At 45.7% G+C, this 27,804-nt stretch overlaps 1 protein-coding gene across 1 annotated transcript; it reads right to left on the minus strand.

The window, feature by feature from the left end:
* Positions 1 to 4,305: 4,305 nt before the first annotated feature.
* cracr2aa (calcium release activated channel regulator 2Aa) lies at positions 4,306 to 26,908 on the minus strand (the record flags this gene model as incomplete). Its single annotated transcript, XM_080544725.1, has 17 exons — positions 4,306 to 4,408; positions 4,908 to 4,984; positions 5,398 to 5,499; positions 6,104 to 6,218; positions 6,738 to 6,819; positions 8,238 to 8,370; positions 11,610 to 11,991; positions 12,378 to 12,466; positions 12,688 to 12,736; positions 14,096 to 14,167; positions 14,373 to 14,560; positions 15,542 to 15,637; positions 15,751 to 15,841; positions 16,713 to 16,859; positions 22,933 to 23,131; positions 23,304 to 23,415; positions 26,669 to 26,908. The coding sequence occupies 17 exons, from the start codon at positions 26,906 to 26,908 to the stop codon at positions 4,321 to 4,323; spliced, it is 2,262 nt and encodes a 753-aa protein (XP_080400851.1). The 3' UTR covers positions 4,306 to 4,320.
* Between the last annotated feature and the right edge of the window lie 896 nt (positions 26,909 to 27,804).

Raw genomic sequence — 27,804 nt, forward strand, 5'->3', positions numbered from 1 at the left:
GCACTTCGCTGTGAGGAAGTGTTCAGAGGACAACTTTGAATGTAACTTTATGAGCCCAAGAATGTTCTTCTCATCAATATGAATGTTATTAATAATTGATCTGTATGTGAGAGGTGACAATCCATGAGGTGTTGATTTGGGTCATTGTTCGTCTAAGATAATCAGGCCTACGAGAGAGATTATTTCACACTTTTTTAAAAGTGCATTGCTGTGTAACAAAGATAGCCTCAATGTTATACAGCAATTTCGAAGCCCACATTATGAATTACTTGTATTTGTCAGTACAATCATATTAATTTAGCGCTATGATAATCACACATTCATTTTGTCTAAAATACTATTAGTAAAAAAACTAACATATTTTTGCATGTGTCCACCATGTTGAAGAAAGTACAGTAATTTAATGTATTGGCTAAGGATTATTCAGTGCATAAGTGTCATGTGAATGATAGTGTGTGTTTGCAATCAGGTGATGTGTTGTAGCTTTTTGGGAGCGTGCAATATTATGGTATGAACTGTGATAACTCACACATAAAATGCACAGCTTGCACTCCAAAGTGTGCTCTGTGGTGTGTGTTGGAGCTGTGTTGTAGATGTCAGTGTGGTCTGGAGTGTACAGACCATCTCCTCTCTAAATGCCTGGAAAAAAGCTTCAAGTGCCAGCCACATAGTTTAAGGTTTAAGTTGTTTAACTTTTTTATTTGTATTTGTATCTCTATAGAGTACTATCATTTGGATATACTATAGATACACTACATAGGCAAAAGTATGTGGACACAGTTATGGTCTGGGGCTGTTTCTCATGGTTTGGGCTAGGCCCCTTAGTTCCAGTGAAGGGAAATCTTAATACTACAGAATATAATGTGATTCTAGGGAATTGTACGCTTCCAACTTTGTGGCAACAGTTTGGGGAAGGCCCTTTCCTGTTTTAGCACGACAATGCCCCCATACACAAAGTGAGGTCCATAATGACATGGTTTGCCAAGTTTGGTGTGGAAGAACTTGACTGGCCTGCACACAGAAACTCCGACTGTAAGCCAGGCCGTCTCACCCAACATCATTGCCCGACCTCAGTAATGCTCGCAACCATGTAATCCCCGCAACCATGTTCCAAAATCTAGTGGAAAGCCTTCCCAGAAGAGTGGAGGCTGTTATAGCAGCAACGGGGGGACCAACTCTATATTAATGCCCATGGTTTTGGAATGAGATGTTCAACAAGCACATATGGGTGTGGTGTACGGGTGTTCACATACTTTTGGCCACGTAGTGTAGTTCATGAGGAAATAACTCATACAAAATACAAAAAATGCTCTGTAACATTAAGTCTGATATGGAAACACGGAGTCCACTTGAGGAAGTGAGACAGTGGTCAGTGTGGCCTTAGTCCCATCAGAAGCTGCTGTTCACTCCACGCCTCTCAACCTGATGGCCTAGTTACCGTAGTTACCATCTCTCTGCTCTGATCTCACGTCAGTGACTAGGCCTGTCCTCAGAGCCTGGGCCTGCAGCTGTCACTTAGTTAGCCCTGACCTCAAATCAGCAGTAGAGTCGATCTGTCCTGAGAAGGGTCCCTGGTCACACAACGGGATTGGGGGGTCACTTAAATTGGATTTCAAATCGCAATCCTGAATCAAATGAATTGAAATCTAATTGACCCCCCCACCCCCCTTCCCCCCAACCCTGCCAGGCCCCCTTCACTGCTCAGTGCTGGGGTCGGGTTAGTTTCTCGAGACACCATGGCAGCTCCTTCCTTTCACCTGTGCTCTTACTTAAGGTCTTCGCCAAGGCAACAGCTGGAGGTCTCCTCCCCTCCAGTCCAAACTGTGACCTCTCTTCCCAGCTGTTTTTAGTACTGTTATAACACCACATCCTTACCAAAGACATCCCATCTGCAGCCAAGGTACCAGCCTCACTCCTTAGTCAGGCTCTTCCATGCCTCCTGTGAAGACCGTGATCAGACCACCAGGCTCATGACTGTTCTGCAGGGGGTAAGACGTTCAGTCCAGGACAGTAGGGCCCAGCATTAATACTAAAGGCCCGAAGGTGAGAGAGTGACGTTGAGCAATCTGTCCTGAATAAGATGTTAACAAAAGGGTTTGGGTCATAGCGATGTCATGTTGAGTCATAGAAGTCAATGTGAGTGTTCCGTAAAGGAAGGACAGTCTGTTTCGTGTTGAGAGCGGTCCTCTTGTGAGCACATAGTAGGTCTTTCTGATTCTAACCGTATTTTGCGTTGATCCGGTGTTACTGTAACTACTGTATGTGTAGGTTGGTTTATGTGTATACTGTATGATATAGCTCAGCGTGTGTCATAACAAAAAAGCAATAGAAAAACATTCAATCAGAAGTGATGAGAAGAGAAATCCAAAGGGAATATGCTGGTGAAGTGGGAGCATCTGGAGACATCCAAACAAACCTTCAGCACTGCAAAACAAAACAATAACTGTAATATCTGTCTGCTAAACGTACTCCCGCCTACATTGTTTCTCTTTCCCCGTTATCCCAGAAAAGGAGACAGTGTGTGAAACGGCGCAGGTTCAGAGAGATACGTTTAAAGATTGATTTAACTAAATCAATGTAATAAAGTGAGCTAATAGCGACTGGTCACGTTAGCCGTGTCACTTGTACTCGCACACGTCTCTAATATCAAAATTTTTACCAGCCAATCTAGCTTCAATATCTATATTCTCCTAGTTCTCCTATGGTGCTTATACCGTATGAGCTTGCTATGTTTGTCTCCAGATATTGCCATTGTCATTGTACTCTTTAATTGGGATGCAATCACTTTACCAACGTATTGATTCAAATGATAGATAATGTTAAATGCAGAGCATTGTTTTTGTTTTTGTTTTTTATTAAGTCATTGTGAAATGCTTCTTTCTTTAAGGTTAATTATTCTGTGGATATAGAAACACTTGATAGTCCGGGCTCTGTTCATAACACACGGCATTAAGTTGGCTGTTCACACAAAATACCCAAATATAAATGTATTGTCAGCTACTACATGCTATTTCTGAAATGGTATTAGTTTGACAGTGTTCGAAAAATAATAATAATTTGCTGTGATTATTCCGTATTCTATTGAGTTCAAGAAGAGTATACTATTGAAAGCTATGTATTTTATTGTTCATTTTACATGCCTACCATGTCAAAATAAAATCTGAATAAACAATGGCTGAAGATGGCACCTTGAATCCAGTTTCACCACTGCACAAAGAAATTACGATTCAACCGTAGTTATTCTCAAATACAGTAAATATATTTATATTTCAGATAAATCAAACAACATTTATATTTACAATTTCACATGAAAAAGTGCTACAGCACATACACCTAACACATACTTTACAAGAGCACAACTTTGAAATTGAGCAAACAACAGCAATATAACTAGGTTCTTCTTCTTCTTCTTTAAATAACACTGCATCAATGACATTTACAAAGCCAAACCGCGGCGACAGTATTACCCACATTTCAATAGAGGCAGTGTAAGAGATAACAAAACATTATGTTCTAAAATGAAATGCTGCCATTTCAACTTTGTATACACAGTTAACTTCTGGTCAATTGTCCCACCATTACAAATATGCGATAAGAGTAAACCTCATTTGATTCTATTTGTGGGGTATGGCAGGTTAATCTATCAGTCAAACTGATCAGAGTAATAGAATGTGGCAGATCATTCAAGCTTTCACTACTTTACATTATTGCTGGTGTACAGTATGTACAAAATGCGGTGTTAATGTTTAATATCAACATCTAAACCTCTGATCTCCTTTAGACACATAGGCCCATCCTAACAAGCTGTAAACAAAGTCCATTTATTTGACAAACATTGTGTTTTATACAGTACCGTATATATGTCAGAGTAGCTTAAAAATCCGTTCATAACGATTTACATATAACAGCACATATTCAAAATACATTTTCATAAAAATACAATAGTCATTAGCAAAATACATCTATATATATTTTTTATAATAGTGCAATCATGTCATTTTGTTTCATTACATTTACTTATGGCAGGGTCACCACTTTGCTTGGCACGTCACATCAAAATATGTGTTTTAAAACCTAGAGAGAGAGAGAGAGAGAGAGAGAGAGAGAGAGAGAGAGAGAGAGAGAGAGAGAGAGAGAGAGAGAGAGAGAGAGAGAAGGAGGAAGAGAAAGAGACAGAGACACTTCTGAATATGACATATCGTGCTGTGCTGTAGAAGATCATTCCGTTCCTAAGGGACTCGGGGGTTAGGGTTAGAATATAGTACACACTGTCCTACCGGCGTGTGTGTCATGGGGGCAGTAGTACCCTTCCTGTCGTTACTAGCAGCAGGACCTCTTCTTCTCCGAGGAGCTGTTCATCAGCTGGACTGTCTTCTCCTTCTCTTTGTCCTCCTGCTCTTTCAGGATCCTAGGAGACACATAAGATGTTCCTGTTATATCACATGCATTTGCAGTATCCATGTCAGGCTCATATTACAGTACAAATATTTCTAATTTAAAAAGTACATTAGTGACATCGCATTGTACTGCACACCATTGAACGTGTGAACAGTGCGAGTACGGTAATCGGATATCGTATTGAAGTTCAGATCACAGGTGTAGGTTAGATTACCCAATGTCCGTGCGATGTTAAACGGTCTACTCTGTAATATCAGTAAGAACAGGTCTATTGTGGCTACAGAAGTACATTTGGCGTGGCCTGAACCACCTGCTTTCACTGCAGACCGCATAAAGCCCAGCTTGAACTGAGCCCGAGCAGACAGCTATCACATTTTGGGCTGATTTGGGGGTGAGCGTTATGCCGGTTTTACCTGTTGCACAAGCTTGTCAAACAACGGTCAAAATCCAAATGATGAATTAAGCGGTCAGACAATAGTTGAAGGTGTGTCACAGTAACACCTCCTCACCTTGCCAGATGTGCCATGGACTCCACCACATTGTGTCCAGAGCCAGCACTGCACTCATAGAAAATTAGCTGGCAGTCCTGCAAAAAAACACACATGATGACCGTCATTAGAGACTAGAGAGAGGATGAGAGGGGAACATCGACAGGACATGCAGTCCTGTGATTGCGGGTCTATCACTCTCTTCCCCCTCCACAGCCATCTACTCGACCTCTCCAGTAGCATTAAGGCACACGCTGAACAGACTAATGGCCCAAAGAGCTCCATGAAAATTATGAGCAGCTCTCTAGACTGATTGGAGTGCCCCAAAATCACTGTGTGAATCTCCATAGAAACTACTAACGGGAAGAAAGTGACAAAAATAGAGGGAGAAGACGAGGAGAGGAGGGAAAAAAAGCTCCTCACGTGTCTCGTTAAAAGGGGACAGGCCGAGACACAGGCAGTAAGACAGCCAGAGTAACAGACAGACAGACTGACTGACAAACAGACAGACCTTGGCTAGTTTCTCGCCCACTCTCCCAAGGACCTCCCTCTCACTCTCCTTGTCGGTCTTGTTCCCCAGGAGCATGATGGGAATGTCCTCGCCTGCTCCTTCCTGAGAGAGAGGAGAGAGGAAAGTAGAGCGGGAGGTGACATGAGATGGTTCCTGATGGGACTCCATCAAGACTGATCTACTGTAGCCTACAAGCTGGAGCGAGCTCCCTGTGTGTACCCTTAGAGTAGATACTGTTTTACAGTAATGCTATTGGATTTGTTAACCCACATTTGAAATATCCTCTGTGTTAATATTATGCGTACAATGGTTGCTGTACAGTCACAAACGTAAATGAATGTCTCCCAATGAACTGATTGCACTGATGGTGTTTATGTTCTTAATGCACTTTGTATTTATGTGGACATAAATAAAGCATTTAAAATGTGTGTGTGTGTGTGTGTGTCTCATCTGTACACTGGTCATAGATGTGCAGTGTGAGCGGAGTTGAGTGTTCTGAAAAAATGCTCCTCGCTCACACTCATTTGACTAGCGAAAGAAAAACCAACCGTATCTGCTCTGAAATCGCTGCCCTAAGCTTGTGAGGTGAGCGGTACCTCCGCTCTCTGATGGAAACCTCCGCTCTCTGACTTCAAAACGCGCTCCGGACAAAACACCCCTGCTCTGCTCCTCGCTCAGCTCACTTGCGCTGGTGTGCGTGTCTCACCTGTACGCTGGTCAACCACTGTCTGACGGCGGTGAAGCTCTGCTCCGCGGTGATGTCATAGATGACGACCACGCCGTCTGCCTTGCGGAAGAACTGTTTGGTGATGCTGCGATACCTGGAGGAGGCGGGGGAGGAAACAGAGACAGACGGAAGGACTGAGAATCCCATCGGTGTGCTATTGATATTGACACACTACCGAAATATGTATCGACGTCTTGTAAGTTACACTCAGTCAGCGATGTTCTCCTTCAGTCGCCGAGAGCCATAACTACATGTGGAAAACAGTCAAGGTAAAACGTTTGATATGGATGCAAAGGAAGATCCACTCAGAAGACAATTACTCTGCCTTGTTCCTCTGGGAGGAGTCAGTGTCATTGCTGAACAAGTCAGGCATCGTAATTATTATTATTAAATGTTTTCCTGAGTGGGGCAGCCCCACCTGTATTTTTCATTTTATTGGACAGATATAGCGAAGACAGACAGGAAAGTAAGGAGAAGGGAGAGAGGGCATGGGCCGGATTCGAACCCACGCCGACATGGGCATACGTGTGCACTGTAGACCGCTGGACCGCCACAGGCATCATAATATTAACCCGGTTCCGTCTGACCCAGTACGTATGGGGGTAGTCCTCACCTCTCCTGTCCTGCTGTATCCCACATCTGCAGCACCACCTGGCTGTTGTCCACAGTTATTGTCTTCAAACTGTAGTCGATGCCTAATAATATGGAAAATACATTATCAACTGTTTTTAACAGTGGGAAAATAAGAACTGAATAAGAAGATACATACAATCTCCTGAATGTCTAAAATATTGCTACAACAATCTCCTATTCTAAAAAGTATTCTGGGAAACGTGATGGTTCTCTTGAGTAAAATAATTTTGGGGTCCTTCCAAGCTGGCTATTTATACGGAGGAGATTACAACTAGCTAGAGCTGTTTGTACTGTACCAGGGTGTAAGAGGACAGGAGAGGGACAGTGTGACACTCCTCTGACCTGCTCTCTCTGAAATACAACCCCCCCCCCTCCCCCACACACTGATAATGTGCAGGAAAACAGCCCAAACACAACCTGACTGAATGTGTAGGCCTACAACATGTTGCACAACGCAGGATCTCAGGAGATTATATTACAGTTAGACCAGTAGCTATAGTCATGGCTTTGTGTAAATAATACAGCCAGTAGTGTTGTTTGTTTAACCTTTTTTCTATGCCTAAGTGATAAGATCAAGACATGATCTGTTAATCATAAAGCTGTTCACAGTGTTACATAAATCAGCTTTTTTTTTGGTGGTGAGTGAGTGAGTGAAGCCTGTGTGAGGTGTAATAGTGTGTGAGGTCAGTAGGTGGAATGGAATGTAGCCAATCAAGAAGCGAGCTGACTGACGCGTCTTCTTCTTCTTTTCGTTCTTCTGCACTTTATTTGCCCTGTCGCACATGGCTGCCTCGTACAGGTCAGTCAGGATACTACTACCCTGATCACGCAACATTTCTGGCTTGGGGGACGAGACTCTAGACTGTCGTAGATCAGATCTTTATGTATGTGGTGTGCTGTATTGGGGATATATCAGAGCACACCACACACAATATGATCAAAACGGTTCAATCCATGATTTTTTTATCTTCATATGTGGGGTCTCTCTCTCAGATAAAAAATCAGTTAAGATTAAACTCATTTAAACAATGGGTTTTAAGTTTTTTGGATGTTGTTTATTTGGAACTCTCTACAGCCCGTATGCATGGTGCTAAAGAGGCAAATATTAATTTGTGGATATCCACAGCTGTCGATCTTAAAAATCTTTTGAGTTGAGTGTAGGTTATCACAACTGTAACTGACTTGTCCTCTGGTCCCTGGGGTGGGTGGGTGGGGGTTATTTGTTTTACTTTCTTTTACGTTTTGGGTCCCGACTTGTAATGTATGTCCCGACTCCCTAATACCTAGAAGCTATATTGTAATTTGTGTGTTGTGGCGTGGTTGTATGGGCTGTTGGGGGCGTTGATTGCAGGATGTGGCCTTGTTGTCTTGTTTTGTCATTATGTTTGTTTGTTTTAAAAGAAAATAAAGAAATATTTGATCACAAAAAAAAAAGATTAAGAAAATCTTTACGTGTGAACCAGGCTTAAGGGTCACTCACCCACAGTGGTAGAGGTGCCTGGGTAAAAGCAGTCGTCACAGAAACGCCTCAGGAGAGAGGTTTTCCCCACACTGGAGTTCCCCACCAAGATGATCTTAAAGAGACGGTCAAAAGACGACGCTGCACTCTTTTCCTGGAAATAGCGAGGGAGAGAGAGAAAGAGAGAGAGAGAGAAGTACAATAAGAGTTGTCGTATCGGAAAATACATTGGCCTCTCTGGAACAAAACTGAGTTAGAATTAGAAGTTGTGTAGGTCAAGAGATCATACGTCTACTCCCTAACTCCTGTACAAGAAAAACAATATAAGCCTATTATGTATAGCAACATCTCCACGTTTCGATTGATTGATTGATTGATTGATTGAAAACCTTTATTGTCCCCAATGGGGAAATTTTGTTGTCAAACAGCTCAGTTAGGGCAGAAAACATTCAATACAGAAAACAGAAAAACATTCAATAAAATACATAAAACAGTGGAGGCTCAATAAGTAAAAAGTTCCAAAAGTTCCAGCTCCAGGTCTCCCCCACCCTGCAGGGCCTGGTTGTAGAGTCGGAGTGCAGCTGGAACAAAGGACTGTCCAAATCTTTTTGTACTTTGACGGGGGAGAACAAATCTGTGGCTGAACTTGCTCCTCATCCCTGCCAGCTCGCAGTACATCGGGTGGGAGGGATTGGCCAGCATGGCCGCCTGTTTTTTCCCCATCCTCTGTTCTGCCACCACCTCTAGGCTGTCCAGCCCGGTCCCCACCACAGAGCTGGCCTTCTTCACCAGTTTGTTTAGCTTCGCAGCATCCCTGGCACAGATGTTTCCACCCCAGCAGGCCACGGCGAAGAACAGAACGCTGGCAACCACCGACTGATAAAACATTTGCAGCAGCTTGTTGCAGACACCGAAAGACCTCAGCCTTCTCAGGAAAAACAGTCTGCTCTGCCCTTTCCTGAGAAGAGCCTCGGTGTTGTCAGTCCAGTCCAGTTTGTTATTAATTTGTACTCCCAGGTACCTGTAGGAGTCCACCCTCTCGACTTCCACCCCCTTGATGGTGATGGGGGCTGGGGTCCTTCTCTTCCTCCTAAAATCCACCACCAACTCCTTTGTTTTGCTGGTGTTAAGCAAAAGGAAGTTGGTGTCGCACCACTGCACGAAGCTCTCCACCAGGGCCCTGTACTCCTCATCCCTGTCGTCTGTGATGTAACCGACGATAGAGGAGTCATCCGAAAACTTCTGCAGGTGGCACTGGTCGGAGCTAAACTGGAAGTCGGAGGTATAGAGGGTGAAGAGAAAGGGTGACAGAACAGTTCCCTGGGGGGCACCGGTGTTGCACACCACCACCTCAGACTGACAGCCCTGCAGTCTCACATACTGACGCCTGTCTGTGAGGTAGTTGTGGATCCAAGCCGTCAGGGAGTCCTCCACACACATCACTGCTAGTTTGTCAGCCAGCAGTGATGGCTTGATAGTGTTAAATGCACTGGAGAAGTCGAAGAACATGGTCCTCACCATGCTCTGTGGCCTCTCCAGGTGTGTGTAGGCCCTGTGCAGCATGTAAATGATGGCATCCTCCACCCCCATGCTCTCCTGGTATGCAAACTGCCGGGGGTCCAGGAAGTCCTTCACCTGGGGCTTAAGGTGTTGCAGCACTAGCCTCTCCAGGATCTTCATGACCTGTGGTGTCAGGGCGACAGGTCTGTAGTCGTTTGGGGTGCTGGGCCGTCCCTTCTTTGGCACTGGGACGATGCAAGAGGTCTTCCAGAGCTGTGGCACCCTCCTCAGTCTTAGAGATAGACTGAAGAGATGTTGGAATGTGTCCGCCAGCTCTCCAGCACACACCTTCAGAACCCTGGGGTTGATGTTGTCTGGACCTCTGGACTTGTTCACATTCACCCTGGAAAGCTGCCTTCTCACCTGCTCAGATGTTATAAAGCTGTGAGTACCGGTGTCTCCAGGTGTGAAGCATGCTCCCTGGCTCCTGGTGTTGGTAAGGGGAGGCAGTTGCTGCTGGGGTGCTGCTGGGGTGTTAGCTAAAGACCTCAACAAGGTCTTTAGCTAAATCTATAAGTCAATAAAGTAAACCATGGGAATCTTCCTTTAACCCTCTTTCAAGTGGGTAATCCTGCTTTGGGAGGGTAACAAGAACACACAGACAGACAGACAGACAGACACAGAGACACAGACACACACACACACACACACACACACACACACACACACACACACACACACACACACACACACACAAACACAGTGAAACTCAACACCTGTGATTGCTCTCCTATCTTAGCCCTGTTCCAGTGGAAAAAAACAGATCTTTGTGGACACTGTGCAGTACAGCTCAACCTGTTCTTTCCCTGGTTTTAATGGGGTCAGAACAAACCAAACATACAATCCCAGAAGAGGTAGGAAGAAGAAAGAACCATGGAGGTCATGTGGAGATACTTTGTGCCCCATGTTCCATACAATAAGACGGTGGTTCTCAACTGGTCTGGCTTTGGGACCCACATTTTCCCATGGTCATGAAGTCGCGACCCACTTTTATAGAATTCAAACCAAGCAAATGTATTTCTCAAAAAATGGGCCAAAAACGTGTCATCATGACTTTTATTTGTATCATTATATATTTTTTAACATAGAGCACATTACTCTAGCAATACCAAACTGCTCCTGATTAATAAACGGATGAGTATGAACATCACGACTGTGTGCTGCTGATCCTGGTGATTATGAATGAAATTAACATCATAACTACATATCTGTGTTTACACACACACAATATGATAATCTCTCTGAGTAGGCTTACTAAACGGGCTGTCACTCACTCAACAGGCATTTGGGGAAGCTAATGAGATAATTGGAGGTGTGCTTTTCTCCTGATAAGAGTTTCAAAGTCTGGGGTGACGGTAGACAGAGCTACTCTCAGATCATGGTCGGTGTTCAACCTGTTCTTCTGCTTTGAGTTGAGCTGGATCAAAGTTGAGAAGCCACTTTTGCAGATAGGCAACGTGACGCTTCCCATGTCGATTCCGAAGGGGTCACGTACCCAGTGATCACCTCCATGTTTCTCCGGGAAGTAGTTCTGCAGCTTGCAATTTAGTGAGACGCGCCGTGAGAATGCTTTTTTCCAGGGCATTTTTGCCGTTGCATAGGAAGCTAAACACTAGAACTATTTTTGACTTCTCTAGTGTTAAAATATACATTATTATTTTTTACCACATACCCATTCAGAACGGGTTTGCGACCCACCACTTGAGAAACACCGCAATAAGAGAAGGGATACGGTTGTTAGCATACATAAGAATAGCCCTCGTGTCTGAGACCAAATTTGCTCAAGCTTGCTCTTGCGTTCTGTAATTTCTGTAACCGTGCGCATGGGCTTACATTCACCACCGTCTCCTTGCCAACAGGCTGTCCCCTGGGCACGGTGGGGGTCTCAGGCTGCTGCAGCTCCTGGGTGGGGGAGCTGGGAGAGCTGGGAGGGTAGATACTGCTCATCTGTAACTCTATGTGTTCTTCCTCCTCCTCCTCCTCTGCGGCCTCCTCCCCCTCCTCGCTCCAGTCCCGTAGCTGGGCCTGGTACTCGTCCTGCAGGAGGTGAGGGAGGTGGTCCTCCTCGATGGAGATGATCCTCTGAAGGTGGCGTCTGGGGGGGCGTTTCCCCCCCCCGCCCACCTCCTCCTCCAGGCTGGGGGGGTGGCAGCAGCTGCTCACCCCCGCCAGGCTCTTCCTCTTACAGCAGGGTTGCACATCCTCCTCGGCCTCACTGGGGACAGAGAGACACCATGGGAATCAGCTTAGCAACGGCTGTAGACCGGAAGGACTTTTATTAACTCAATGGGGTTGGATCTGGATCTCTGTTCAAATAAACCATAGGCCTGAATAAATAAATAACAAGAGTTTTTTTTAGGTGTTCAGAGCACAGTGCAGTACATACAAATATGCATATGAGATGTTGATGCAGACGTCAATCATACAAGTGCATTGAGTTTATTTCATGTGCATCGTCCTTTGTAAAACGCAACCTTGCTTTCACTTTTCAACGTAGTTAATTATTTTTTGGCCACACGTCAGTAAGGCCTCCATCGCTGAAGCAGTCATATCAGGACTAATGTAATATAATAATTTGCAGCGTTTCCAGATAAACGGTACCTTTTAAGACCTGTTCTCTCAGCGCTCTTCACAGTATTTGACCCAGGCCTCTGGTTCCAAGCAAGCTTGTTTACGGAATTCTTCGGAGTCTGAAGGGAAGGAAGGACAAATAAAAGCCGTCTCGTTATGTGATAATATTATGCGCTTGTGTGTGTTTCAACGAATCATATTATGATGAAATATGTCATGGTTTTTCTATAAATCACATTTCTCATTTCAAACATGATGCATAAACACACAGGATATCACAACTGAACATGTTTTTTTTTTAACCGAGATGTATTGCACGTAACTGCTTGTGTATACTTACACTACTATAGCATATATCTCGCTCGTCTCGTAAATGTTTGTTCATTTCCCTTGAGACGAAACAACACGGAGAAGGTTAATGAAACAGCCAAAGACACCTTGTTTATAATCCAGCGTGAGAAAGGTCATTGAGGATTTTGACTGTGCATGACCTCCTATGCTTTGCTCCATTAGCTGTTGTGGAAACTCCAGCGTACAGTATGGCCTTGACTGGGCTAAATATAACTACATGTTTGCACTTCTGCTGTTCACAGGGCAGCAGCACTGAGTGGCTTCTCTGCTCTCCCAGTGTGAAGTGTCTGTCTTACAGAGTCTCCTGTCTGTCCCACTGTCTGTCCTACAGAGTCTCCTGTCTGTCCTAGAGTCTCCTGTCTGTCCTACAGTGTCTCCTGTCTGTCCTACAGTGTCTCCTGTCTGTCCTACAGTGTCTCCTGTCTGTCCTACAGAGTCTCCTGTCTGTCCTACAGTGTCTCCTGTCTGTCCTACAGTGTCTCCTGTCTGTCCTACAGTGTCTCCTGTCTGTCCTACAGTGTCTCCTGTCTGTCCTACTGTGTCTCCTGTCTGTCCTATAGTGTCTCCTGTCTGTCCTATAGTGTCTCCTGTCTGTCCTATAGTCTCCTGTCTGTCCCACTGTCTGTCCTACAGTATCTACTGTCTGTCCTACTGTCTGTCCCACTGTCTGTCCTACAGAGTCTCCTGTCTGTCCTAGAGTCTTCTGTCTGTCCTACAGTGTCTCCTGTCTGTCCTACAGTGTCTCCTGTCTGTCCTACAGTCTCCTGTCTGTCTTACAGAGTCTCCTGTCTGTCCCACTGTCTGTCCTACAGAGTCTCCTGTCTGTCCTACAGTGTCTCCCGTCTGTCCTACAGTGTCTCCTGTCTGTCCTACAGTCTCCTGTCTGTCCTACTGTGTCTCCTGTCTGTCCTATAGTGTCTCCTGTCTGTCCTATAGTCTCCTGTCTGTCCCACTGTCTGTCCTACAGTATCTACTGTCTGTCCTACTGTCTGTCCCACTGTCTGTCCTACTGTCTGTCCTACAGAGTCTCCTGACTGTCCCACTGTCTGTCCTACAGAGTCTACTGTCTGTCCCGCTGTCTGTCCTACAGTGTCTCCTGTCTGTCCTACTGTCTGTCCTACAGTATCTACTGTCTGTCCTACTGTCTGTCCCACTGTCTGTCCTACTGTCTGTCCTACAGAGTCTCCTGACTGTCCCACTGTCTGTCCTACAGAGTCTCCTGTCTGTCCCACTGTCTGTCCTACAGTGTCTCCTGTCTGTCCCACTGTCTGTCCTACAGTGTCTCCTGTCTGTCCCACTGTCTGTCCTACAGTGTCTCCTGTCTGTCCCGCTGTCTGTCCTACAGTGTCTCCTGTCTGTCCTGCAGAGTCTCCTGTCTGTCCTACCTCTCCTCTTACCTCAGGAGATCCAGTTGTTTCATCAGGCTCGACCGCTCCCTCTGTAGTCCCTCTGTGACTCTGTACATCTCCCTGTTGGCACACACAATACATGTCCTGTCATCAAGATGTAGTTACAATAATTATGCCTATCTGAGGGAAAGGACAAATAAATTCAGGGTTAACACCAAAATCAAGCATACCACTGGAGGGACAACCCAGAGTTTGAGTTCACACTAGCTTCCTGGTTGAAAACCAACTGAACAGCTCCAGTACAGGAGGTGCCAGGGCCACTCACATCTCCCTCTCCTCGTGGACGTGTGAGGACTGCTCCTGCAGCAGGCCCAGCTGCTCCTGGGACAGCATCAGCTCCTGGCTGCTGTGGTCCAGCTCCCGCAGCAGCTCCTCGTTGGTGTGCTTCAGCTTCACGTTCTCCACCTTGGTCACGTGCTGCTCGCTGTGCAGGTCCCGGAACTGGCGCTCCAGCTGGACACAGGGGGGGGGGTCAGGGGGACATGGTCGGAAAACAAAATCGGGGTGCATGGTCAGCATGGGGGGGACAAATCCACTTCAACCGACTCATTTCAACCACGACTTCGTTTTGAAAACCGAAGGGAGTCGGTCTCTGATCATAGCTCGGGACAAATCGCAAAGCCAGATCAAATCAACGACAGTATGGGCACCGAGCTATACATGTTCTGGTATGATCACTGTGCGATTGGAGTGAATGCTGTGAAACACCAATCGGGCCTGGCTCCTGCATAGAGTAGCGAGGGTCGGGGTTGTGTGAGGACGGGACATACAGATAACGGCTGCTGACAGACAGACTGCAGACTACTGTCACAGATCTAAACATAGCCCGACACGCCACGACTCACCGTCGATCCAAAAACCAACCGCATAGATACGAATGAGAGTTTGAATCTAGCGATACTGGTTCGGCTGAGCCAGCACAGCACTTTTATTTTTACAGAGATCAATATCAGCGGGGGGGGGGGGGGGAGATAAAAAGGACTCATTCTCGAAAGTGGTAATAAGAGGCGTCAAGGAGCATAGAGAAAGAAAGCCACTAGTGGCTTGGGCACAATGGAGAACGCGCGTTCTTTAGAAAAGGGAATTAGGACGCACTGGTTTAAGTACTTCCAGTTCAGTAATTAGTCTTAAAAGCCAGGATGGGGTTCTGTTTGTGCGAGTGTGACAGTGCCTATTATACTTTCTTCATTTCCATTATAGAATAAGCTTCAGACGCTCTGAGAAATCTGTGTCTCCTTAAGAGTTTCGCATTGACTTACTGTAGCCTATATCTGGGGATGACGATCGATTGATATCTGAGGAACGCTATCGCATACTGCACATGAAAACTGATATGGAACAAGACTTTCTGTTACTCCATTAATGTCACTGAATCCCCTCTGTGGCATATATGGGGGAGACATCAGGAGTGGTTTAGGTATCAGCCCCACTCACCCTCTTCTGTTTCTGGAAGACCTGGTCCAGCTCCCTCTGCTTAATGGACAGCTGGTGTTCCATGTCCTGACTGTGTGTCAAGAAACGCTCTGAGTCCTGCAGACAGAGAGAGAGAGAGAGAGAGAGAGGGGTGGGGGGAGAGAGGGAGGTCAGGAAACAGTCAGAACGTACCTGTTTTAATAAGAGCTCTCTCCCATGGGATACTTTACCTGCAGAATGATCCTGTCCTTCTCATTTTTGATTTGCAGCTCCATCTCTTCATATAAGCGCTGGATCTCATCGTCATGGGTCGCTGCTCGCCTGTTCAGATGAAAGAATGTTCGTCTTAGTTTGCTGTCCTTCATATTCTGTAATACTTTCGTATTTTAGGTTGGCGCATTTTCCTTCCAATCATGATGCACTCCAAGATAGACACAAGTGCAAATAGGTTGCAGGAGTGCACAAGGCTAACCAGCAGATCGCTGCAGAGCGAACTGCTGGAGCAGAGACGCATTCACAGAGCTTCACACAGAAACGTCAGCCAAATGTAGCCCACTTGTCATAAACCCAACCCCACCAGCCCTGTTTAGGCTTTATTGTTCCTTTTATTGTACTACCCCTAAAAGAAATAAGATGGTTTTTTTTTTCAGACAAGCAAGGAAATAGAACAATTGTGATAATCGGATTTCCTTGAGTATATCGAGATTCCAAAAGGGAAGGAGTCATTCCAAAGAGATATCACACACATTCTACAGAGTATTACCTGCATTCCTTGTGTAAAATTGGCTTGAATATTGTCCAACGCCATTTGGAGAAAGTGGGTGTTTTGTGGGGGAAAACATTCCTTTTAGCGGGAAGAGTTTAAGACCGTGTTGTGGAGCTGGATGGCTAGCCACAGCCCAACAGCGGAGTAAAAGTATCTCTTAAATGTTTAAGTGCTTTACCACACAGTAAAACGTTCTCCTCATGCAACACTGGCTCTCAGTGTGTGGACTTAAGCTGGCCTAAAGTAGGGTTACAAAGCTGGAAGACTTTAAAACGTTTTACTTTAGCTAAAGGAATGGAAAGGATTGAATTAATAAACAAAAATAACTCAAGGAAAAAAGGTTTCTGTCGCACAGAATAGTCAGGTGCTAGATACCTAAAACCCTATACAGTATGAGGGACAAATATCTGACGCCCCATCAGTCACCTTTTGAGGGCGCTCTCCATCTCCCTCTTCTCCTGGTTGGCCTCTTTGATCTGGAAGGTGACCCTAGCCAGGAACTCCTCAAAGTTGGACAGGAGATGGGGCTCATCCTTCCGTAGCTGAGCCCACAGACTGCGCACCTCACTGGGGCTGGTGGGAGGGAGGGGACAGGCAGAGCTCAGGTTAGTCTGCATGACAACACCTGGAATACGTCACAAGTTCATGTTTATATTCATGAACCACAAATGTATTGTGACCAGGGCTGGACTGGCCATCTGGCATACCGGGCATTTGCCCGGTGGGCCGCGGTAGTTTTGGGCCGAGCCGACCGGCAAAATAAAATAAAAAATAAAAAGTTTTTTTTTTTTTTTTTACCATCCGGCCCGGCCGAAAGCTACCATCGAACGGCCCATAAATCGAAAGCTACCATTGAACGGCCCATAAATCAGGGACAGCGGCCCATTGGTCAATTTTCTATACAGACACTGGGCTGGCCCAATCAACAGAGAGAAGGGGGGGGGGGGGTCAGGGGTCACGCACGCACGCAGCACCAGACCTCCGTCTCAGTTTCGCGGTAGTTTTGGGCCAAGCCGGCCGGCAAAATAAATTTAGTTAGCCTGGATAGTTACTAGATAGATACTGAGAGAGATGGAGCGCAAAAGCACACTAAAACGGAAGGGAGGCTGGGAAAAACTTATTGAGAAAAACAAAAAGAAACTCGAGGCAGATGCTGCCAAATGTGTAAACATTAGGGACATGTTTGCTGCACCCTCAAGTTTACCACAGCAGCAACAGCAACAGGTTGAAGAGGAGGCTAGCAGGGAGAAGCGGGAGCAGGGTACAGATACAGAGGATAGAGAGGATACAGAAGAAGCGGGGCCGAGTCAGCCTGTAACCGTTGACCCGGGAAGGAAAATATAGGTAGCTGTTAGGGGTGTAACGGATCGCCCCCCACGGTTCGGCACGCATGTGTACCGCGGATCAATTGCAAATTGTAACCAAGTAATAATATTACTTAATTTTAGTTAATATCCCTTGTAAATCACAATGTAGAGTTGCCATGAAAAGATAGACGCGACAGTTGCGTGCTTTGTTTTACTCTAAAGCGCAATGATAGGTTGATAATGGAAAAAAAATTCTAGAACAACAAGGCTGCGTTCGTAAATTCGCTCTGGAATCTGATCACTGAGTACACTGGTCTACTTGCACTGGTACCATTGCTTACTGTATGTAGTCGTCTTTGTAGTGGTTTGGGGGAATACTACAGTTTGTCATATGACTGTACAGCACAGTATATAAGACGAGTATATAAGGGAAGTATTTTTGTGCTGGTGGGTGTGGTCCGACCGATTGGGGTGGGCCTGTCTGGGCCAAAAATGCCAGGGCCTAATTTTTGTCCCAGTCCAGCCCTGATTGTGACCAAGCATTCTATATGATAAAGTACGTTGGACAAGTGGAATTTAATTTAAATTGAATTATGATGAGCGGATATAAAGAGACAGGTAAGCTCATCGAATGTTCAATAAGATTAGGAATGGGTATCAGGCAGGCGGCTGTGGGCTAAAAGACTTCTGTTGTTATTGTAAAAAAGACATGGTCAAGGTGTTCTTTCTGAAAAATGTCATTTTCCATTAGTAAAAAACAGAGATGCACTTCGATAGAACATTTGAAACGGCATCTTCTGTGTGCCAAGGTCTTTACATCAGCGTTCAGGAAATAACTTGCATGTCACTAAATGTCAGAACCCAACATTGATTCATCAGTCAGGGCTCTAGGTCTGTGGAGAGAATTCTGGCAATACAGACTGACTGATAACTGGTGAAGACTTGAGACCAATTGAGAAAAGCTACAGATGGTATTTGAGGTGACTTCATTGATTCGACTCTCCACGCCACTCTATCCCACCTGGAGAGGGGAAACAGCTACGCGAGACTGCTCTTCGTGGACTTCAGCTCCGCCTTCAACACCATCCTTCCAGACAGGCTAGTGACCAAACTACTAGACCTGGGTCTATCACACTCTATATGTGCGTGGATCAAGGACTTCCTGACCGACCGCCCCCAGAGGGTGCGGGTGGGCCCCCACACCTCCACAGCCCTCAGACTCAGCACTGGGTCCCCCCAGGGCTGCGTGCTAAGCCCCATCCTCTACAACCTCTACACCTACGACTTCACCCCCGTCCACCCCAGCAACTCCATCGTAAAGTTTGCAGACGACACCACCGTGGTGGGATGTATCTCGGGGGGGGACGAGGCGGCGTACAGGGATGAGGTAGAGCAACTGAGCAAGCTGTGCAAGGTTAACAACCTGCTGCTGAACAAGTCAAAGACCCAGGAAATCATCGTAGACTTCAGAAGGAAAAAGTCTGAGATCCAGCCCCTGCTCATCGACGGAGAGAGCGTGGAGAGAGTCTCAACCCTCCGATTCCTGGGACATCACATGCGGGATGACCTGACCTGGAAGGACAACACAAAAGGCACCATCAAGAGGGCACAACAGCGGCTATACACCCTGAGATGCCTCAGGAAGGAACACAGCAAGCAGGAGATACTGGTGACCTTCTACCGCGGCGCAGTGGAGAGCATCCTCACCTACGGCATCTGCAACTGGTTCTCCAGCTGCACAACAGCGGAGAGAAATGCGCTACAGAGAGTCGTGAGAACAGCACAGAAGATCACCGGCGCCCCCCTCCCCTCTCTGGAAGAGCTGTACAACACACGCTGTCTCAGGAAGGCCTCCAAGATCTCCAGGGACCCGACCCACGCTGGGTACGTACACTTTACCAGGCTGCCCTCGAAAAGGCGGTTCAGGACCCTGGCCGCTAAGACTAACAGACTGAAGAACAGCTTCTACCACAGGGCCGTCCAGGCCCTAAACATAGCAAAGACCTAAGTTCTGGGCCCTGGACAGTCTGGACGGATTGTATGGCAGCTGCTGGACTGAAAAAATCAGGTGTAGTGCTGAGGCACAAACATGTACATTTCAAGCCTGCAAACTGTGACACTTTAAATAACGTGAAACAATACTATTGTGCAATATGACAACCCTAGTCGTCTATCTGTACAGTATAGTACAGTGGATTGTGTACATAGCCTTTATTTATGTAAACCAGCTCCTTTTTTTTTTTTTTTTCCCTTTTCCTAACACCAGGGGAGCCACCCCTCCTAAATTTCGTTGTTTGGTACCTGTACTGTAGCAATGACAATAAAGTCCATTCATTCATTCATGATTAACCACCGTTGACCTGTAATGATAGATCTGACCTGTCATTGAAACTGGGACTGAACTAGACACTGAGAAGCCTAACACACCTCTCCCAGCTCCCAGTCACAAGCTCTGAAACTACTTAGAACAGAGGTGTCAAGCTCGTTTTGGTCACAGACCACATTAGCCCAACCTCAAGCTGGCAGGAAATAAATATGAATGTGTTAGTAAAACTAAATGAATGTCCAATGCTGTGCTCACTGGTGCCTCATAGTATTACATGATAGTAGCCTATGGCATCTGAAGGTTGGAACTAAATATATAATTCATAATGAAGTCTTACAAGCAGTATTCATAATGATGTATACTTATATGTATTAATGATCATGTTTTATATTACATGTACCTTACCAAATACAATAAATAGCTCTAAGTAGTCTAATGTGTTTTGTCCTCCAATCAGGGGAAGGGATGGTAGAGATTAAACAATTAAATAAAAAAACAGAACACATTATCCAAGCAATGCTTTCTGATCAAATGTAACTGCTATCCTCCCATTTCAAAACTCATCTATCCTTGAAAAAAAGGATAAATCTCTTGCGAGAGTGATTGGATCACCCGACAGGTGGCGGGCTGTGTCTTTGACACCCTTGACATAGAACAATCCGGAACTCTCTTCAGGATCAGATCAACCATGAAGGCAGGTACACAAAATGATCTAATCTAAATTGTCATTCCATTCCTTCTGACCGAGGCTGGCGGACAGTCAATAGGATGTACTACCTAGAATCTGACGTCCTCCACTACTACTGTTTACTTTTATTGAGCGGCAGTTGTTTGGTAAAGGTGAGTCTAGACATGCATTGGATGAGCTCCATATTTCTCTCTCTCTCTCTCCCTCTCTCTCTCTCTCTCTCTCTCTCTCCCCCTCTCTCTCTCCCCCTCTGCCCCCCTCTCTCTCTCCCTCTCTCTCCCCCTCCCCCTCCCCCTCCCCCTCCCCCTCTCTCTCTCTCTCTCTCTCTCTCTCTCTCTCTCTCTCTCTCTCTCTCTCTCTCTCTCTCTCTCTCTCTCTCTCTCTCTCTCTCTCTCTCTCTCTCTCTCTCTCTCTCTCTCTCTCTCTCTCTCTCCCTCTGCCCCCCTCTCTCTCTCTCCCTCTCTCTCCCTCCCCCTCCCTCCCTATGCCAGTAGTTCAAAAGGCCAAAGGCACAGGCATATCCCAGCACCCAGTCACCAATAGCTACCTGACATAACGATTTATTCAAGGTTGAGCAAACCAACTCAAATCGGATTAACTTTTCCAATGTCTTGTGGTTTTTGGGGAAAGGGCAGCGGACTCAAGTACCGTATTTTCCGCACTATAAGGCGCACTTAAAAGCCTTTAATTTTCAAAAAAAACGACAGTGCGCCTTATAATCCGGAGCGCCTTATATATGGATCAATTGGTTAATTTGTTGATCCATACTGGTTGTACACGGCGCTCAAGGCGCTCTGTCAAAATGTTTCAGTACGACTGGTAAACTACAAAGCCGCACCGCTTGCAGCATTACGGTAATCAGTAAACACCGGTATACTGTGCTTACTCACAGTCCCACACAAGAAGACTAAACAGAGTTTCCGAGGGAACAAAGTGAGATTCTTGGTGCTTTCAACTTGAAGTTTTAAAGTACCCACTCGATATAATAAACAACAGTTTAACGATCACTAAACACTTATCATTTGTGTATTGGATTCATTATTCTCGTTTGCCGGAGGCTACCGGTAAGGGAGGGTTGATTTGTAAACATACTTTCGTTTTAGCTCGTGTTCAAAAGCAAGAACTGTGTGTTCATCTAGTTATGTGTAGTTATGTGTTTTTAGCATGTCGATGTTCTCCCAGTATGTTGTCATGTTATTAAAATACAGTTTAGACCTTCGTAGCGATGTGTTTTGTTAGCTGTTAGCCGCTAGCAGCGTTTGTTGTGGTTTGGTCAGAGTCACTTTTCTCCCATTCAGTGTTTGAGGTGAACCAACATTCAAATACGCCTGTCGTGTTCAATCTTTCTCTGATTTGAATGTATGACACATCATTTGAAAGCTTACAATCTGTAGTTTAAGCATGTGTAAAAACTGAAAAAGTACGTTGCACATTTCACCAGGAGCTGTCACATATTGGTTGTTGGTTATAATTGTATAGCCTATTGGTTGTTTTCTGGTGTTGTTTTGCTCTGTTTGTAGTCTACTTGATGTATTTTTATCAGCTGTTAAATCACCACAGCGGTTAATCCACTAATAGAGATAATAGCAGATTGAAAATGCTTGTAGCTAACTACTCTATATCTCGTGGTTGCAGCTATTGCGAATTGCTATTCACGCGAGTCAGCTGTGAATCACCGCAGGTCCTTGACCCTTGTTGCAAAAATGGATGACGAACGGCTGATACTTGAGGTGGAAAAATATATATTTTTGACAGTGGAGCAGGTAGAACGTTGACGGTGACAACGCTCAGGTGGAGCTTGGACAACGGGAAGTTGACACAACACCGATAGAGAGGTGACGCAACGCAGTAGGTGGAGCTTGGGCGTAACGCAACCCCAGTCAAACGTTTGACTGCAGTATCTATTCTATGCCCATTATAATCCGGTGCGCCTTATAATCCGGTGCGCCCTGTATATGAAAACAGTTCTAAAATAGGCCATTCATTGAAGGTGCGCCTTATAATCCGGTGTGCCTTATAGTGCGGAAAATACGGTATGTGTTTTAAATTCAGTAGTTCATTTAAAAATCATCATCTTTCATATTAGCTCATATCAAAAACAAGTAGTCCAGCACCATAGTGACAAGGTTGAAATCGAATGTAGAGTGGAGTGGCAATGTTCAGCGCACCTACTGTTTGTTTTGCACACCTGACTTAAAATATTACACTAACGCAACAGAGGGATAGTGTGAATGTATGCCATTTGTTGACTGAGGGAGAAAGGATCACAGATATACACATAGATGTCACACACACACACACACACACACACACCCTCTCACTCACTCCTCAAAGACGTTGCTGGCTCCCAGGCTCTCCATGAGCATACAGTAGTGCCTCTCCTCGTCATCCTCGCTGTGCGCCAGCCTCTCCTCCCACTGGGACTGGAATAGTGCCTCTGGGAGGTTCTGGTCCTGGTTCTGACTGGGGCTCGCTTCCCCCATCCCCTCCACTACAGAGATCCTCCGACCAAACAGGAACTCACCTGAAGAGACAAGGGTCAAGGGGAAGAGGCCAGAATCATTAGGGTTAGCACTAGCACTGCTGGTTACATCTTAAGAGCTAAGAAGTCGTAGGGCGTGAGCACCTAACATTTTCCAAAACAATCACAGCACAAGACATCATTTTGGTTAGACCAGCAGAAACTCTGAACGTACTGAATCCAGAAGAGAACTCGTCCAGTGTGAGGTATCCGTTGCTGTCCGAGTCCAGGGTGTCAAAGACGTTCTCCAGCTCCTCGGCGCTGAGAGGCAGCTCTCCGTGGAGCCTCTGTGGAGTGGGGGACACAAACACAGATGCTACCGACACCATAGGGGAAGTGAAGGACTCTTTACGTTAACTAGACAGTGCAACAGCAACTCTAGCAGTATTAATAGCATCAGGAGATATGGTAATGAGGTAGAATAGAAGACTGGATGGAAGGTCCTCATCTTCATAGGCATGTTAGTAGTCTGCCTTCACACACAAACTAGCCTAATGGATATAGGCAAGTTGATGGTAAAGTTTTAATAATAATAATAATAATAATAATAATAATAATACATTAGACTTATATAGCGCTTTTTCTAGACACTCAAAGACACTTAACACTTTTAGAACTATTTGACATTCTGAAGACATCCCAAAAGTCAAGATAAAAACGTCTCTCGAAACAATCAACTGAGCAAGCAAAAACTATTAGGCCTCAACTAAACTAGACATCCTCCTGCTGTGTTAAAATGCACGACCACACAGGCACACAGCCCACTTGTATTTGCACAGACTCCAAATGTCAAGGACTGACATTAAAGCAACAGGCTGTGCAAACAGAGACGACGACGACGAACCTATAGGATTCTTGCCCTGAAAATAAACAAACAGTGAAACCACAAGTACCCTCTGAAAAGCCGACGCCGCCACACCTCCATTGAGGTGCATATGCTATGTTGACACTGACGTTACTCACACAACTCATGGCACTATGGGAAATTGGGCTGACACAGACAGAGGCAGCGGTTCGCTCCTTGTAAATTCTGTTATCTGAGCAGAGCACATCCCTTATGTCAGCAGCCCCAGAGTGACTAACACAGCAGCTCAGAGTTAGAAACACACCGCTGTCACCCAATTGGTCCTGGTGTGACAACACAGTAGGCATCAGCAGAATATATATTTGCAGATCTGCAGATGGCAATACTGGCAGTTGCAACAACAACACGTTATGAACTCATGCGAAAGAACTCATACAGTCAGTTACACCTTCAATGAACACTTGAGGATACAATAATGGTAATTATTTGACTGAATCATAAACCATCTAGTTTACTCTACTACACCATCTTGTTTACGCTATGTTGGGGGTGATCCTATTCAGGGAATTCATGCATTTCAAACGCGTATGATGTCATACTTATATAAGACGTTTGTATCGTAGGTGCTTGGGAGATAATGGATAATGGATGGATGCCTACAGCTTATTCACACAATCGACCGCGTGAGAGAGACGCACGATGCGGTTGTGTTTCGACAAAATGGGTTGATTTAATTACTTTCCAAATGTGCGCGCAGGGAGACAGGGAGAGCCCGGCTAGCATGGTAATTTCCCGTCCGTAAACACTGGATCAAAGGTATGGTTCTATTGAGAGGCCCTCGCCGGGCCGTGGGCCTACGAGTGCTTTATCAAAGGAGCATCTGTGAGGGATGAATATCTCTCAGAGGAGAGGAGGGAATCTGCACAATAATACCACTGGAGGAGCAGGGTGACATGGCTCTCCTCTTCTCTTGTCTTGTGTCGTGGGTTCCTCTCCTCTCCTCCACCTCCTCCTCCTCTTTCATCCTCTCCTGAATGAGAAGGCCTACGGTCTCTGACTGCTGCTACGGTACATCCTCCAACATCTCTGACGAGCACGCTTAGTCCTACTGTCCACATGTCAGTCCTACTGTCCACATATGTCAGTCCTACTGTCCACATATGTCAGTCCCTCCTGTCCACATATGTCAGTCCTACTGTCCACACATGTCAGTCCTACTGTCCACATATGTCAGTCCTACTGTCCACATATGTCAGTCCTACTGTCCACATAATGTCATTCCTACTGTCCACATACGTCAGTCCTACTGTCCACATATGTCAGTCCTACTGTCCACATATGTCAGTCCCTACTGTCCACATATGTCAGTCCTGCTGTTTTTGCCCTCAAATGTTTGTCCTCAAGTCTAACAGAAGTGTCTACGGTTGGTTTGCTTCATTCAAGGTAATACTGTGACATTGACACCATTCCCTCATTGTTTGAATGCTGACAGCAAGCAGCTCAGATGTCCCTACCAACAGCACTAACCATCGCACTAATAAGACAAGTGGGGAGCAGGGTTGTCCCCCCAACAGAAAGTAAGAGGAGCGCTGTGCTACCATGTAAACATTTCAACTGATATTCAGTCGTCTTTGATCTTCTGATTGTAAGGTACATCCAGAGTAGCCTGGTCTGTTACAGTCTCACCACAACTTCTACCCTGGCACCCATCTTTGTTTCACTCATCGATAAAGTAAAAGAAAAACACACAATAAAACCATGAATCATCCATTTCATTCAGGGCATTGCAATGCAACATACAGAAGCCTAATAGCAGTACAACTTTAATTAAATGACATTGGCACTATAAAATCAAAGTGAAGAGCCTGGTGGCTGAGGAGCCTTTCGATCATCGGTCCTCTGATCTAATCCTAGTTCCACAGTAAAACACTTGACACTGAAGAGACATAGGGCCCTATTATGCACTTCATAAGTCTTAAGCAATAAGACGAGGCGGTAGATCTAAACTTAAGACGTGGAGGCGTGGTCAAGGCCACTTTGCTATTATGCGTGCGGTAGTGGGCGCCTAAAACCCGGCGCTAAGCAAAGAAATTAGTCATGGGTGTGTTTTGGGCGTCTTCTCAATCAACCCAATCAGCGTGCCACGTGCCATTCCCTTTAAGAACCGGCTGCGTTAAGTCATTAGCGCTATGCTATTATGGAAGTCCTAAGAAGGAGGTCAGCGCGCTTCTCTGCCTCTCCCTTCTGAAATAAAGCATTTATACTGTGACCGTAATTGACTTCTTGCCGTGGAGCCACGTGCGTGTTCATGTGTGCCCACATGCATGCGCAAACCGCGGAGGCGCGCTCGTGTTTCAAAACGTGCATGAAGTCTAAACTTAAGAACTTTTCAAACCACTTCTTAGCGCTAGGAGCAAAGTCAGATCGCATAATAGCAGCGGCGCCTAGTGCACTTCATTAACATATGAACACTCCCACAATGAGTAATATATGCACGGGAGTATTACGTCTTATGTGTGGGCGCCTATCGACACCGGCATAATAGCAGTAGCGTGTATGAAGGGCATAATAAGGGTGGCGGTAGGTCTTAACCTGGCGGTGCGTCTTAATTAAGACTTAAGACGGCAAGTTAAGAAGTGCATAATAGGGCCCATAGAGAGCTAATCCCACAGACTGACTTCACACAAGGGCAGGTTGAGAGACAGGAGCATACTGTGGGTGGTGGGTGGGTTTACCTGCATGTCCCGGCGTGTGATGAAGCCCTTCTGTTCTATGTCGCAGATCTGGAAGAACTCGTGGGTCTTCTCCACCATGGTGCTGTGTCCTCTCTCACCACCGCCGCCGCCTGCCTCGCCGTCCTTCCTATCGCCCACGCCGTCGACGGGGTCCTCCGGGCTCCCGTGTCTCGTACCCACGGCATCCACTGTGGAGGCTGTTGTGCTGGCTGGGCGGGTGGTGGTGATGAAAGCTGCCATGGCGTGGTGTCCGTCCGTCCGTCCGTCCGTGTTTGTCTCTGTGCTCTGCTCCCCTCTCTCTTCCCCCAGCCTCTTCACATGGGTCAGGTCTGGACACAAGTGGAGCAGAGAGCAGAGCGGACCTGGAGTGGCGGAGGTTTCGGGCAACAAGCACATCAGAGGCTCTCCGCGATGTCACCGCTTGTCATCTCTTAGCAACCGTCTCTTTAATTAGTCGATGAAGCCTAGGAGAGACATGAAGACAGAGGGCACAAAAAAGCCCTTTCAATAACCCACTCCCAGAACAGAGGTGCATGGCACATGTTAGACCTTTGTCTTGGTACAGCTTTTCAGATTATGCTCATCATGTTGTTGACAAGACAATATTATTATAATATATTATAGGCTACTAATACTATATATATATTATTGTCATGTCAACAACATGACGGGCATATCTGAAAAGTTGTACATGTGTTTGTTCAATAGAGTGACATGGAATAAACATGGTGTAAAAACAAGCTGTAGAGAGTAACAAGTCCAGGGGGAGACATGGAACGCTCCAAACAAGATATTTAACACAATAAACACACTAATTAAGGATGGTGCTCATTAAGTGTCATGTAGAGTGAAGAGAAACTACATTACCATACAGTAGCCTACCCTAACTAGTGGGAGAAGGCCACACTATGTCTCGATTGTGTGATGCGTGCCAAGATAGAAACACCCAAATGGTAAATATACAGCAGCTGGCTAATGTTGAGTTTAATAATTCCTCTAACATTAGGGTGTGTCATGTTATCTCTGCTAGCTCAAAGACAAGGGAGACACTTCAAAAGCAAACACCTGTTCAACCAACAGTCTCAGACGATACTAAACCTCATCATTGTCACACCACTGCGTTATGCAATGGATCC

The sequence above is a fragment of the Nansenia antarctica genome (assembly GCF_963989245.1).
Source record: "Nansenia antarctica genome assembly, chromosome: 14".
NCBI lineage: Eukaryota > Metazoa > Chordata > Actinopteri > Argentiniformes > Microstomatidae > Nansenia > Nansenia antarctica.